The 14,664-nt window shown below is 39.9% G+C and overlaps 2 protein-coding genes across 2 annotated transcripts; one reads left to right on the forward strand and one right to left on the reverse strand.

Annotated features, from left to right (window-relative positions):
* The first annotated feature begins 217 nt into the window (after positions 1-217).
* Positions 218-3,027, forward strand: LOC104598271 (multicopper oxidase LPR1-like). The gene is made up of 3 exons (XM_010260276.3): positions 218-586; positions 1,189-2,646; positions 2,786-3,027. Exons 1-3 carry the CDS (start codon positions 350-352, stop codon positions 2,837-2,839), a joined length of 1,749 nt encoding a protein of 582 aa, XP_010258578.1. The 5' UTR covers positions 218-349; the 3' UTR covers positions 2,840-3,027.
* Positions 3,028-5,774: 2,747 nt separating this feature from the next.
* On the reverse strand, positions 5,775-7,818 carry LOC104598579 (multicopper oxidase LPR1 homolog 1-like). The gene is made up of 3 exons (XM_010260761.3): positions 7,591-7,818; positions 6,038-7,504; positions 5,775-5,934 (listed from the first exon to the last, which is right to left on the reverse strand). Exons 1-3 carry the CDS (start codon positions 7,813-7,815, stop codon positions 5,884-5,886), a joined length of 1,743 nt encoding a protein of 580 aa, XP_010259063.1. The 5' UTR covers positions 7,816-7,818; the 3' UTR covers positions 5,775-5,883.
* Between the last annotated feature and the right edge of the window lie 6,846 nt (positions 7,819-14,664).

A 14,664-nucleotide genomic window follows, 5' to 3' on the forward strand; every position in this document is an offset into this window, starting at 1 on the left:
AAGAAGATAAATCAGAAATCATACACAAGATCATGGATGCTGCCACAGAAAAAACCTTTTCTTTTATCACTGCACTACTTATTTGCTTTCCAACTTTTCTTTTTATTTTAATATTTTTGGACACATCAAAGCCCACTAAGGAAAAAAGATGGCCCCCATCTCATAAAACTACCTGCTTTAGGCAATCTAAAGTCTCAGACATGATTATATATACAAGTACCCATTAACACAAGAGTTCAGAACTGACCTACATTCTTTACCAACTTTTCTTGCACAAAGTTCTTCTCCTTTCTACGTTCTTTTCTTCTTCTTCTTCTTTCTTTCTTTCAACTTTGATTCTTTCATTTGGATGAAGAAAAAGACTAAGAAAGATACCATGAGAGCTCTTCTTTTCCTGCTCATCTTCTCTGTAGTCCTGTCATGGTCTCCTACTACATGGGCAGCAGATACAAAACTAATCAACCCATCGAAGTTGGAAATGTTTGTGGACGAGCTCCCAGACATGCCAAGAGTTCGAGGTTTCAACATTCAAAACGGTGTCCCTGTGTCGAAATCAATAACAATTGGCATGTTTCAGAAGAAATGGGTAAGCTCCTATCCTCCAACCCATCACTTGAACTAGAAATTGGATCTGTTGATCTGTTTATGGAACTATTTTCGTTTTGAAATTATAAGCTTCTGGGTTTTCCATGGGGTATTTTAAAAGCTTGTGGGTTCAAAGAACAAAGAAGAAGAGAATCCTTTGTCCCTTTGCCTTTCGTGGGTTCCATCTTAGCTATTCTTAAGGGTGGGCGTGGGACCCATCCAATGTGTGTGCATCATGCTTCATGCATGTTCATTTATTCCAGTGCTAGTGTCCGCACGGAAGTATACATAACTCGACAGAGTCAAATTTGAGTTGATGACTTGTATGGTGGGTCCGGGTGTCTGTATTTTGCTGGCTAATCAACTAATCAAGCCTACGCAGCGGCTGACAAAGCCACTATTATCTTTTGTCACTTGTCAGTAAGTCAATTAAGATAAATCCACTAACCACACCCGATAAAACAAGTGATGAGTCCATTATGGGACAGCTCAAATTTCCATCATCAGCACTTGTTTGGAAATTGGGATCCACTACAATAAATAATATAGTAGTGCGCGCAGCATCTGATAATTTCTTAATGATTCGTGGTTCTTGCTTGGCAGAAATTCCACAGAGATCTCCCAGCCACTACTGTTTTCGCTTTTGGGACATCCAAGAAGGTGGCAACTGTACCGGGCCCAACAATTGAGGCCCTCCATGGTGTCGAGACATACGTGACGTGGCAAAATCATCTCCCTTCACAACACATACTGCCGTGGGACCCCACCATCCCCACTGCCAGACCCAAGATGGGGGTCCCAACGGTTGTGCATCTTCATGGTGGAATCGATGAGCCCGAGAGTGATGGGTACGCAAAATCATGGTTCACCGCTGGATTCAAAGAGAGAGGGCCCACTTGGACCAAGAAGACGTATCGCTATCACAATACCCAACATCCAGGAAACATGTGGTATCACGATCATACGATGGGATTAACAAGAGAGAACATCTTGGCCGGGCTGATCGGGGCCTACATTCTCCGTCATCCTCCGGTCGAGGCCCCACTAAGAGTCCCCTACGGTGACGAGTTCGATCGTCCGTTGATCGTCTTTGATCGTAGCTTCTACACCAACGGTACAATCTATATGAATTCCACGGGACATACTCCGTCCATACACCCACAGTGGCACCCGGAATACTTCGGCAATGTGATCGTCGTCAACGGTAAAGCATGGCCCCGGATGACCGTACGCCGTATGAAGTACCAGTTCCGTATCATCAACGCCAGCAATTCCCGGTTTTTCCGATTCTTCTTCACTAACGGTATGAGATTCATCCACGTTGGATCTGATTCCGCTTATCTGGCTCGACCAGTTAGGACCAAGAAGCTCCTCCTGGCCCCATCCGAGATCGCTCATGTGATCGTTGATTTCTCCAAATCAACGTCCGACATGGTGATCTTAGCCAATGGTGCAGCGTATCCGTATCCGTCTGGTGATCCTACGAACGATATCAACGGGAAGGTCATGAGATTCGAAATCAACGGACAACATGAGGTTGACACGACACGCGTTCCACCGAGATTGATGAAGTATCCGAGTCCCGATATATCAAGTGCTTCTACAACCCGATACATATCGATGTACGAGTACATGACACCAATGGCAATGGATATGCCTAGTGTCCTGTATTTGAATGGGAAATCATTCGATGATCCAGTAACGGAGATGCCAAGGGCGGGGACCACCGAGATTTGGAATGTGATCAATCTGACGGGTGACAATCATCCGTTGCACATTCACTTAGGCTTGATCACGGCTTTGGAACAGACGAAGCTGGTTGAACTTGAAGAGTTCAAAGAATGCATGATGATGAAGAACGACGCGATCGAGTGCCAAGTAAGCAAGTATGCACGTGGCAAGAGGAAACCGGTGCCAGCTCATGAGAGAGGGTGGAAGAACGTGTTCAAGATGAGACCGGGTTACGTGACCAAGATCCTAGTCAGATTCTCTTTCATCCATTCAAATGCTTCCTATCCCTTCGATGCAACAGCGGAGCCTGGTTACGTCTACCATTGCCACGTAAGCTATTCTCCTCTCACTTATGCCACTTATCCGGTTCTGATTTCTAAATGTATTCATGTCTAATAATCTTGATTTATTTGGAAGTCTCTTTATTCATTTCTAACAATCCTATTTCCCTTTCCCCCTCTTAATGCAGATATTGGATCATGAAGATAATGCAATGATGAGGCCTTTGAAGCTCATATCTTGAGCAATGAGCCCCAACAATTCACATAAAGGCTAGAGCCTCAATGAGAAAGAGAACAAGGAAGAAGAGGCCATGAATTCAATAAAAATCTGCTTGTATTTTATGGGTTTGTGTATTTTGATAAAGTAAAGTAGTAAAAGTTGTAGGCCTTGTGGCTTTCACTTAATAAAATGAGATGTCTATGGTTTGTTGCCATCAGTTTCATTTTTTCAATTCTTATTCATTATGGACAAGAATCAATTACATGTTACAAAATTTCAATCATTTTAGAATGAAAAATGAATGCATCATGGCACAATAATTATGTTAACATACAACACAAAAAATGACAGTGTTTCATGTTGTTCATTGTCATTCATCAAATATGCTCTATAGATAGATACAACATACATGCCATATTCATTCTTCAAAATGATAGTACTTCATTGTCTTTAGATTTTTAACTACAACATACATACATACATACATACAAATACTTGTAGTGAAAATACATAAGTATATACATGTATACATTTATGGATGCATCCATATTTGCACATACGCATATGCATACATGCATAGATAATAAGAATTTATAAACATAGATACATGTTCGTATAATATTATATATACAAATATAAAGTTAGGTTAAGTTCAGGTTGGTCATGGACTCAACTACCCTAACCCAACCTGAAGTTAAATTGGAATCAACCATAACCCTAACCAAAACTTCAACCCGACCCAACCCAATTTGGTTTTTCATTTTTTTACGGGTGGGGGGCTGGGTTCAGGCTAACCCAGCCCAAATTGTAGCCCTAAGTATAAAGAAGCAACTTTGGTTTATAGTGCACTTGTCTATCTACAGCTTATTCGTAGTTCATTTTGCCTCTATATTCAATTCTTTGACCACTAATCTTCTTTACAACATTTTAATTGAGGATGAATATTAAAAATTGATAAAAATTGGTTGGGTCTGATCAACAAAATAAAAAATATCTTAATTGAATGACTTCATTTCATCTCCAGCCATATTAAGCCATCCAATTCAGCCACTTCAACTGTTATCAAATGGGCCCTTAGTCATGGTAAAGGAGATCTAGGCGGCTTTCTTAGATATTGTACATGCATTTATACACTGCCTACTCTATGTTATTGCATAAGCTTAGCGAACATATTTGGTTAATAGGTTGTCTCAACTAATAAATTTCTAGAACTTTTAGTTTGACCTCGTGTTTGGTTGATGACTTGGTGTTGGTAGAGGTGTCAATGGACTGGTTTTGGATTGGATCCTGTTCAAACCAAATCACTTTGGACGGATTGTATGGACCAATAAGGCATAATGAATTGGACCAGTCCAGACTTAATGCTCCAAAATATTTATTGGATTAGATTGGACCCGGTTCATCCGTAATGAATTTATATTGGATTGAGCCAATATCTGATTCATTGATAAAATATAAGAACACAGGTGTCAATGAATCAGGTTTGGATTAGAATTACTCTAAATTAAAACAAATTTGAACAGATTGGATGGTCTAAACATTGAATTGGACCTGTCCAAAATATTCATTGGATTGGACCTGGTCCATATGTAATGGACTCACATTGGATTGGACCAAATCTAGTCCAAATGACACCCATAGGTTTTGGTTGTTTGATTATTTTCTTGCTTGATTGTCATAGGTCTAATAGGAGAATCTATGATGCTGCAAAGACATGGGTACTGGAAGAGCTTAGACAAATCAAAACCCACACATGAATTTTGATAAATTCCACTAGATTAGTTAACACTTTTATGATACTAGTTGATTAGTCACAAGTTTTTTTGACAACGTGTCTTTCAGGGTGTCATGGTTGAACCTGTCTAATAGGCAAATACCTAATACAAGTAGGGCTCAACATGGACATGATTCTTATTAAAACTAGTTATATAGGCTGTGTTTGTTTGTGATGCATGCAAATCTGAACCAGATAAAAATTTTGAACCCATTTGTTTGTAATTATGATTTGCACTCTTGCGGGGTGCAAAATTTGCAATTTTTCTTTCATTTGCATCTATCTATTAGCCGTGTAAATTTTATATTTTAAAAAATGATGCAAAATAATAACCTCCCTCATACTTCATTTCTCTTTCATATAAATTGGGGAGCACATCACTTTACTTCTTATTTTACTTCTTAAAAACAAAGAAAACAAGGTAAAATCTAAAGAACACATAAACGAAGATTTAAGCTAAGCCCAATTGCACTCTTATGCATTTGCATCAATGCATATGCAATCAAACGGAGTAGGGATGGATTCGAATCGAACCGGATAAAACTCGGCTCACCAAGGTGGTACAAGGCTCGAATAGCTCGTGGCCACCCCTAAAATGGAGCCATAACAAAAAAAAAAAAAATTATTATTAGAACATAAAACGCTAAATACTTTTAACGAAGGATTAACTCAAAACCGGCTTTAGAACCGGGTTTAGATTCAGGTTCAATGGATTGCGCTATCCTGGCACAAAGTTTTGACCTTCTTGGATGCCACAAGTAACATTAAATTATTAATTACATTGATACTCTTTTCTTTCTAACACACGGCATAAGAAATCAAAGGATATTAGATTTCTACTGAGTGCTGTACATAATTCTTTTCCTACTAATATATGGGTTCTGTTCTTTTCCTTCTTTCTTTTTTCCCAGACCAAACGGGTTGGTGGGTTAGTGGGCGAATAGAATTTTTGCACGAGGCCCATGGTATCAACACCCGCAATCAAGTAGGTTAGCGTATAATTATTAGATTAAGCTCATGTTTAGTTTATTAGTCTTTACTTTAAGCTTGCTTTCCTAATTAATATAATATGAGCAGTTTCTCCTATATATAATATGGATATCTTTCTACAGTTCCGGCCGACTTCAGACTCCAAATCCAAACCCTTATATTTATTATTTTCAAATCTGGCTACAATTGTTAATCCCTAAGTAGGATTACGAATCAATTAGTGCCATCATCGTGCACTTATTACAACTCGTTATATTAAATCAAACACAGTCATCTAATCTGATCTCTTGCTTTCAATAAAATCAAACCAGCTGCAATGGTCGTATCATTGCGTTATCTTCGTGATCCAGAATCTGCGATCCATGAAAGTTAAACATAAACATCATTTAATTAGTACAGTCCAAATGATAAAGAAGAAATAGTATGCACACGTACTGGGAATTGAGGGCTACTTACGTGACAATGGTAGACATATCCCGGCGTCGTGGTGGCGTCGAACGGCCACAGCGAATTGGTCTCGACCAGATTAAACTTGACGACGACCGTTGTTTGGGTTGCCGGTGCCATCTTCACCGTGTTCTTCCATGTCATCTCGTTAGCTGGCACGCCATTGCCGGTGGACGGCGGGGTTAGGTATGATGCTACGTTGCAGGCAACGGCGTCGTTCTTTTGCGCCATGCAGCTAGTGAACTGAGTCGGATTGGAAATCGACTGAACCTTGATTGCTTGGAAAGTAGCCAAATGTATGTGCAGCGGGTGATTATCGTTGGTCAAGTTGATCACCTCCCAGATCTCTGTGCTACCGGACTTGGGCGTCTCTGTAACCGGGTCCTCGTATCGTTTTCCGTTAATGTAGAGGTGTGTGGATGACCCGGATGGTGTTGTATATTCGTACAACACAATGTACCTTCTCTTGGTTGCAGTGTCTGTTGTCGATGCCTTGTAACTCACTAGGCTCGCTGGAATCCTTGATGAATCGGGGATGGTTGGGTTTTTGGGTACAATGATGAATTTCATGACCTTGGAGTTAAGGTTATCCACCGGGTTACCCGACGGGAATGGGTAAACTGCATTGTTGTTCATTACGATCTCCGTGGCAGTAGATGTTGAGAAGTCAATGATGACATCGGCAATCTCAGAGGGTGCTAAGAGGATAGATGCCATCTGTACGGGTGCGGGTAGGTAGGATGCATCGGATCCTACTTGGGTAAATGAGAGCCCTTTGCTTAGCGAGAGCTGCAAGTATCGCGCGTTGGAAGCGTTGGTGATTCTGAAGCGGTACTTGCGTTTCTGTACCTTCATGAAGGGCCAGGCCTTACCGTTGACGATGATGGCGTGCCCAAAATACTCCGGTTGCCATTGCGGGTGAATGGCTGGTACGGTGCCGGTGAAGTTCATGTAAAGGGAGCCGTCGGTATTGAAACTCCGGTCGAAGATTATCAGAGTCCGGTCGAACTCTGCTCCAGATGGAAGGTTTAGGGAAGCATCCAAGGTGGGGTCACGGATGATGTAGGCAGCAATCAAGCCTGCTAGGAGATTAACACGTGTCAATCCTATTGTATGATCATGGTACCAGAGGTTTCCTGAGTGTTGGACGTTGGGGTAAGTGTATGTGCTTTTGGACCACGTTGATCCAGTTTCTTTAAAGCCAGAGGTGAACCAGGCAAGCGGGTGCCCGTCGTGTTGGGATTCATGGACCCCACCGTGGAGATGGACTACCGTCGGGACCCCACCTTTTTTAGGAATGGCGGTGGGGATGGACGAATCCCATGGGAGTATGTGGGTTTGAGGGAGTTTATTTTGCCACGTCACCAAGGTTGGGACTCCTTTGATGGCCTCAATGGTTGGACCCGGTACAGTTGCGGCATCTTCCGACGTCCCAAATGCGAAAACCGTCGTTGCAGGCAAATTGCGGTGGAATTTCTGTACGAGAACAATCACGAAAAACTTGGTTACTACTTACTAGAGAGAGAGAGAGAGAAAGAGAGAGAGAAAGAGAGAGAGGGTACCCATTTCTTCCGGTACATGCCAATGGTGAGGCTGCCGGGTTTAGGAGAGGTGGGTCCATTCGAATACCCCAAGAGCGAGGGCATCTGTGGGAGTTCATCGACGAACATTTGCAGAGAACCAGCAACCTGAGTCAGAGTTGCATCAGTTATCGGAGGTAGTGTGGCGGCTCTGCTGCGAATCGTCATGACTAAATATATAAGAGTTAACAATAGTTTAGCCACCATCTTTTCTTCTCGTTGTCAACTTTTCTGTAGGAAGAAGAAAAGAAAACAAAGTAATTTCAAGAAAATAGTTAGCATTGAATTGGACCAGTGGATACACAAGTCAACCAACTCGAGTATGGACTTTGTACAAGTTCGAGTTTTGTGTCCACATTGCAGTCATATCTCGAGCTAGTAGCTAATTAGAGAGAGACTAAATTGAGAAGAAGAGAGACACTTGGGGAGGAGAGATAAAAGGGGTTCACCAGACTTACCTTGAACAGAGAAGTTTGCTGAAAGTAAGGAGGAAGAGAGCAGAAGGGGTGAATGTGGTGATGAATTCTCACGTCCAAGCCATACATGCACACTATAAATGGACGAAGGGTCGAGACAGGGTTGGTAGCATGTTTGGCTCTGCATTGAGCAAGGACGATGTGACGCAAAACCCACCACCGTGGGGTCCAAGAGGAATCAGCCGGTGACGCAAATTTGGTCTGATCCAAGCTGAAGTTCAAGTAATTTTTAATCTTAATTGACGGAAAGAACTGAACCAGAAAGTTTGGTTCCATAAGCCAGCAACAACCTATATATATATATATATATAATTAAACATTATTTTTCGTCAAACAAATTAAACAAACTAATTGAAAGTTTTGTTAAGTGTCATTTTTTTTGTCCTGTTTAGTTAAATGGTTGGTTTAGTTTGGTAGTTGTAGTTGTACCTTGGTGCCTCAATTGGGACCCACGGTCACATTAATATATATGGTCAGTTTATTTTTTTGGTAGTAAGATTAATATATGAATTTCCATGAACAAACGCTGAAAACAAATGTAGGGCTCTGATTGAATTGCACCGAGACAAATGTATGATAGTACAAATGAGAAGAATATAAATTCTAGTGATTAGGTAAATATCGACACCACCTTCAAATAAGGAACTTTGCTAGCTTTTTGCTCGGTCAGTCACCTTGCAAAAGGACTGCCCAGAGGTTGTGGAGGCTTGTGCCTTTCGGGAAGGGCTTGATTCGTTGCAATGAATCAACCTTTGGGCCTTTCAAGAACATTTCGAATTCTATAGGCTCAGTTTGGAAAGAGTATAAATACAAATATATACAGTGTAAGTATATTAAATTAAAATAAAAATAAAGATTTTACACTTTACATATTTGTATTTATACTCCTTCCAAACTGAGCCTTAGGGCATATTTGATTTGATAGTAGAGGAAAATAGAAAATTGAGGGAAAGTTCTTCACAAAATTTGTGATCGAAATTCTGTGTATTTTGTTTGTGAGAGGAAAAATAGGAAATAAAATTAAGTGATCCCCACTCCATATGAAAGAGAATGGAGATGGAAGGAGGATTATTTATTTGGAAGTGTGGTAGGAAGGATGATGTAGTCTCCATTTTGTATGAAATGGTATTGACTATTGAGGTATAACTTAGAAGGATGATGGTGCTGCAAATTTTACCTCAGTTGTAATGCAATTGTAATATTAATGAGTGCAAATGAGATAGAAAGGTATAAATTTTATATTTAAAGGTAAGAGTGCAAAATCATAGTTACAAACAAATTGATCGATACGAAAATGAACCGGGTGCAAAATTTGTATCTAGTTCAGGTTTGCACTGCAAAAGAATAGAGCCTTAAGAACTTGCCACAACTTTTGTTTTTCTGTTATTTTCTGTCAAACCAAACACAGCCCTAAAGTCTCCTTGCATGCATGACTCATTGACTCATGACCGGCATAATGGGCCCCTGACCCATTCTGGGCCTATGTTTTTTTATTAAATCCAGCCGAAGATCAACATTGCTCCTTCTTGATTAACGGCTGTACAAATAGACACACATGGGTCCTCCTCTACCTTTTGTTTTGTTAAGATGTATCAAGCTAATTGTACTAAACTCATCAACCTTAGCGGTTGTTGAGACCAACAATAGATAGTGATTTGAAGCAAAATTACAGAGAGGATTACTTAGCGGTTGTTTGGTAAATAAATGTTTTGTATGATTTTGCTTTGAAAAATGTGACAAAATCTGTTTTTAATATTTTGTAAGATTTTTTTACACTTCAGTACCATTAGGCGCCATAGGCACCATATAAGCCAAATAATAAAAAAACAGTCTTAAAAAAATGAGAAATGTCAGATTTGGCGTGTTTTTGATAAATGACTCTCATGATTCTTTTTTGGGATAATAGCATATAAGGGCAACTTTTGGATCCTAATATCAATAAAAGTAACATTTTTTTTTAAAATTCAAAAATAGGGTAACTTTTGAAAAATAATATCAATAAAGGGCAGAATCACTGTTCATCTTCTTCCTATTGCAATCTATTCACCAGCACCGCCGCTTGCCTCGCCCACCTCTGCCTCTACCTCCGGCAATGTTGCCGGAGGTGGGAAGAGGCAGAGGCGGTGGCGCTGATGGTTATTTCTCTGCCCAACGCCTCCACCTCTGCTCACCAGCGCCACCGCTGCCTTTGTCTCCACCCACCTCTAGCAACATTGCCAAAGGCGGAGGCGGAGGAGAGCGGAGGTGGTAGTGTTGGGTAGAGAAATAACCACCAGCGCCGCTGCCGCCGCCTCTGCCTCCGCACATCTCCGGCAACGTTGTCGGAGGCGGAGGCGATGGACAGCTGCACTGGTGAATAGATTGCAAGAGGAACAAGATAAACAGTGATTCCCTTATATGCTATTACCCTTTCTTTTTTCGAGAGAGCTATTTGTTTGTTAAATGTGTTTATTTGGTTAAATTGCTCAACCAAATAACTTTTTTGACGTTTTTTTGTTAAATGTGTTTATAATACTGAATTGACACCATTTCTTTGAAAAGTTACATCGATACCAAACATCATCTTAATAAATAGATAGACAGAAAAATTTGGCCTTGTAGGATTGAGGTGAATGAACTCGTTCTGAGCCTGCCCTGATTGCAACATTGAAATACAATGTACACATGGGATTGGTTTAATATAGGAGTATTATATATGGGATGGGTTGGGCCGGGCTTGATATTCTCTAATCATTTAGTTGGGTCGGGCCAGGTTTGGGTTAATTCAGTCTTGGATTGGGTTGAGGTTGAGCCAAACACATGATGAACCCAACTCACTGACACCCATAGCTGAATCTGGTCATTTTTTACAGACCATTTGATTTGCAGGAATAGGAATCTGAAATCAATAGACTGAACTATTCCAATTTCAACTGTTTGGTTGAATGAAATCAAAATCCCATTCTTATTCATGGTGGAATGGCAATTCCCCATTTGAGGGAATGGCCATTCCCTCCTCTTCCCTTGAGAATGAAACCCCATTCCAGTTGATTTTAATTCCTATCTGAATCAAACTATTCCTATTCCGAGAGATTGTGATTTTGATTCTAACTATAAATCACATGGACCCTTGTATCTTTATAACATTTCATATTTTAGCTGAATTCAGGTTTGCTATTTCTGAGCCTGACAGGAGTTAGAGATCCTGACCTCTCTCAGTGGACTGGGTCTCGATCATTCGACAGTTGTGAACTTGTGAGGGTTTCACCTAGGCTAACTGCAAGATCTAATCCCAAACCGTCATCCAAGATTCCTTGACGTTATTAGAGATGACGGCAAGTAGAGAATCTGGAGATCTACACGATTGAGGTCGCCATTACTCCGTGAAAGTCTGTTTGGGAGGGTTTCAGTGTTGATTGAAGTGTGTTGACAGAGTGGCTTCTGAAAAATTATTAAAAATAAGTTGATTTATAATTCATGTTAACTTATTTTTGGTTTTCTGGATTTCACACAAAACGCCTAAAAGCCACTGCGTGAAAGCCCTCTCGAATGGATGCAAAATCATGTACTTGAGTGAAGCCCATCTTTTTGCCCAAGGCTGCAAATCATGGTTTTTAAAACCGAACCGGCGACTAAATTGTCAGGGGTTCGGTTACCGGTTTGAACGGTCCGACTGTTCAACTCAAACGGTCAGCCCGTTCTAACAAAAAAAAATGAAAAATGGTCAAAATCGTTTGAACAGTTAACCAGTTGGTTCAGTGGTTTGTTGACCAAAATCAACAGTTTTGGGGAAAACATGATTTTGGGAAAAAACGGAATCGGTCAGGTGACCGGTTTTTCTGATCCAACTGTCTGGTCTGGTCCGGTTTTAAAAACCATACTACAAATAATTGGATTGAAAGGAATGGCAATGGGGCGGGGCAAGGTGGGGATGGGGGCACTTCCCATTTCTATTCCCACAAAAATCCCCATTCCTATCTCTGCAAAAATGTTCATCCTTGTCCCTATCCCCATCCCCATCTCCATGTTGGATCCCTATTCTTAGAGATCACATCTCTGCCCCACAAGGAGCCACCCCACAATGCCCCACAACACATCCCTGCCGTGTATTGGGAACATCTCCCGATGATGACATAATCAAGACTGGTACTATCATCGGGAGATGTTCCCAATACACAGTGGGGATGTGCTGTAGGGCATTGTGAGGCGGAGATGTGAGCTCCTATTCTCAACCATTTTTATGACGTCAAATTCATTTTATTTTTATTTTTAATTTCATTTCAAAAATGCTTTTTAAAAATAGAATAATTATAATTTAAAATCTTAACAAAATAGATCTAAGGCACGTTATACTTACCTGGGTAAGTGCATTTACCCATATTCTTTTATTTCCCAGGTAAATGAGATAATGGCCATTTTAAACATAAAAACCTATTATTAAAAGGGGCAATTTTGTCCCATCCAAGTGTTGGCAACTCCCCCTTCAGGTGAGAAAGTTAATTACCCACGGTAAGTGATGCCTAGAGAAAATAAATTTTCCACGAACCCCACGTAAATCTAAATAAAGAAGATGGGTAAATTTTCCATTGACCAATTTTCCTTCCTCTCAAAATCCAAAAAATGAATAGGTAAATATATTCAAACATATTTAGAATACATTCAAACATATTCAACCATATTTTTAAAAATATTTATACAAATTTAAATGAAGATCCCCATGAGATAGGGATCAGACCCTTAGGGTAGTAGCTCAACCAACATCTATAAAAATTTTTCATATCCATCCCTGTGGGGGGAAATCATGGGACAGGTTACTGTACAAGGATAGGGGTAATGGAAAAATTGCCATCCCTAGATTGGATTGATGATTTGGTATTTCTATACGATGTCAAAGATTAGGCTTTTGTTAAGTTGAACCCGATCTGCCCTCAACTAAAATAGGAAAGGGAGCATTGAACCCGACCCGAACTGTATTACATACAGTACACTTTGTACTCAACCAAACTTATATATAGCATGAATATTTCAACGCTGCAATGGAAACGGGTCGGATTCAGCACGGGTGTATCTCAACCCGAACCTGACACAAAATCCGATTAGGCCAACCTGACCCTAATCCAATGGGATCAGGTCATTGCGGTTTTAGTTACCACGAAACCCGACCCACTGACTATATGTTACGTACTACGATGGGGTTCATTTATGCCTGCGTTGGTTTCTTCAAGTTCGAAATTTTCAAACCACTCACCATCTCACAAATCTGAATTTAAGCAAATCTCCCTAGCAAGCAAAACTCTCATAAACAGATGCATTTTTGTGCCGGTTCAGGTTGGACTTTGTCGCCCGTAGAACAATGAACAGTGAGCCTTGGCCTGTTGGAATACAGTGTACAACAAGAAAAATGGACAAAGCCGGTGGTCTGTAAAGCCACCGGCTCAGGTGTGCCTAAGGTGTGTTTCCTGACCTGCCGGTAGAAATTTGAAGTAAGAAAAATGAAAAGTAAGGCGGCAATTTATTACGACAGTATATTGGGGTTAATCCGGTCTAACCATTTTAAATTAGAATCTCAGTTATATTATTTTTTATATATTTACTATTGGACTCTTTTCTTCACGAAAGAGGGTAGATTTTAACTTTAATTTTGCCGTTGAGCCACTGCTAATAGATTTTAACTTTTGCCGTTGCCGGAGTCAATAAAGGATCTCTCTCTCTCTCTATCTTCGATCAAGGCGGAAACGAAATTGCCGCTATCTACCTCCCTTACAGTTGCAATTAACTTTTGTTCTCTCCCATTTATTCAGGTATGCTGTTATTTTGTTAATGGTTTGGATGAAAGCAATTGACGATGTTTTCTTCAAGGGCTCTGCTTCATTTTCAGTGTTTAACATCCGAACCATTCGACCAATAATTTTTTTCGTCTTACTAGGTTCTTATCAGATGACCTCCTTTTTTCTCTCTTCTTATAACTTGACACACCTTTTCCCTGTTCCTTTTTCTTTAGGCTTGTAATGTTTGAAAAGTAGAAATAAATTATGATTCTTAGTTTTCTAGCGTTTGTTTATTGCTCTGTTTTAATTTTAAATGGCAGGAATGGTTATATTTTTTTGTATGCATCTTCATACCTAATTTCTCATTAATAAAATCTTCTAATATTGCTTATCAAAAAAAAGAGAAGTTGAAACACTATCTTAAATAAAGAAGCAAAGTGTCTAGAACAACTACTATCTCATTGTTAAATTGATCCAAGATTACTAAATTCCATGCCCAAATTCCGTTGAGACTATCAAATTTGATTGACAATTGTTATAAGTGTTTCTTTCCAGGTTTTAGTGGACTAGACAATGGTTCAAATACATAAGCAAGCTTCAGGTTCTGTTTTATTTGTTGACCATTTCACCAATATTTTTCATACTCTAATTTTATTACATATACATATTATGAAGTTAATTGGCTATGGAGACTGGCATATGGTATTCATGTATGCTTTGACAGGTTGTCTTGTTATTTTGTTGAGCAACCAAAACTTCTAGACATATATATATATATATGCCTCCATCCATGTTGCTTCTTTTTTATTGATTTGCGATAGATAAACTCCTAC

This window comes from Nelumbo nucifera, chromosome 3 (assembly GCF_055504915.1).
Source record: "Nelumbo nucifera cultivar China Antique chromosome 3, China Antique-T2T, whole genome shotgun sequence".
Lineage (NCBI taxonomy): Eukaryota > Viridiplantae > Streptophyta > Magnoliopsida > Proteales > Nelumbonaceae > Nelumbo > Nelumbo nucifera.

What these genes read in the sequence shown, in the direction of transcription:
- LOC104598579 (XM_010260761.3), bottom strand. Translation starts at nt 7,815, where the DNA reads ATGGTGGCTAAACTATTGTTAACTCTTATATATTTAGTCATGACGATT. An exon ending in GCATGTACCGGAAGAAATGG is followed by an intron (nt 7,505 to 7,590) that starts GTACCCTCTCTC and finishes GTTCTCGTACAG; the next exon opens with AAATTCCACCGCAATTTGCC. An exon ending in GATATGTCTACCATTGTCAC is followed by an intron (nt 5,935 to 6,037) that starts GTAAGTAGCCCT and finishes CATGGATCGCAG; the next exon opens with ATTCTGGATCACGAAGATAA.
- LOC104598271 (XM_010260276.3), top strand. Translation starts at nt 350, where the DNA reads ATGAAGAAAAAGACTAAGAAAGATACCATGAGAGCTCTTCTTTTCCTG. An exon ending in GCATGTTTCAGAAGAAATGG is followed by an intron (nt 587 to 1,188) that starts GTAAGCTCCTAT and finishes CTTGCTTGGCAG; the next exon opens with AAATTCCACAGAGATCTCCC. An exon ending in GTTACGTCTACCATTGCCAC is followed by an intron (nt 2,647 to 2,785) that starts GTAAGCTATTCT and finishes CTCTTAATGCAG; the next exon opens with ATATTGGATCATGAAGATAA.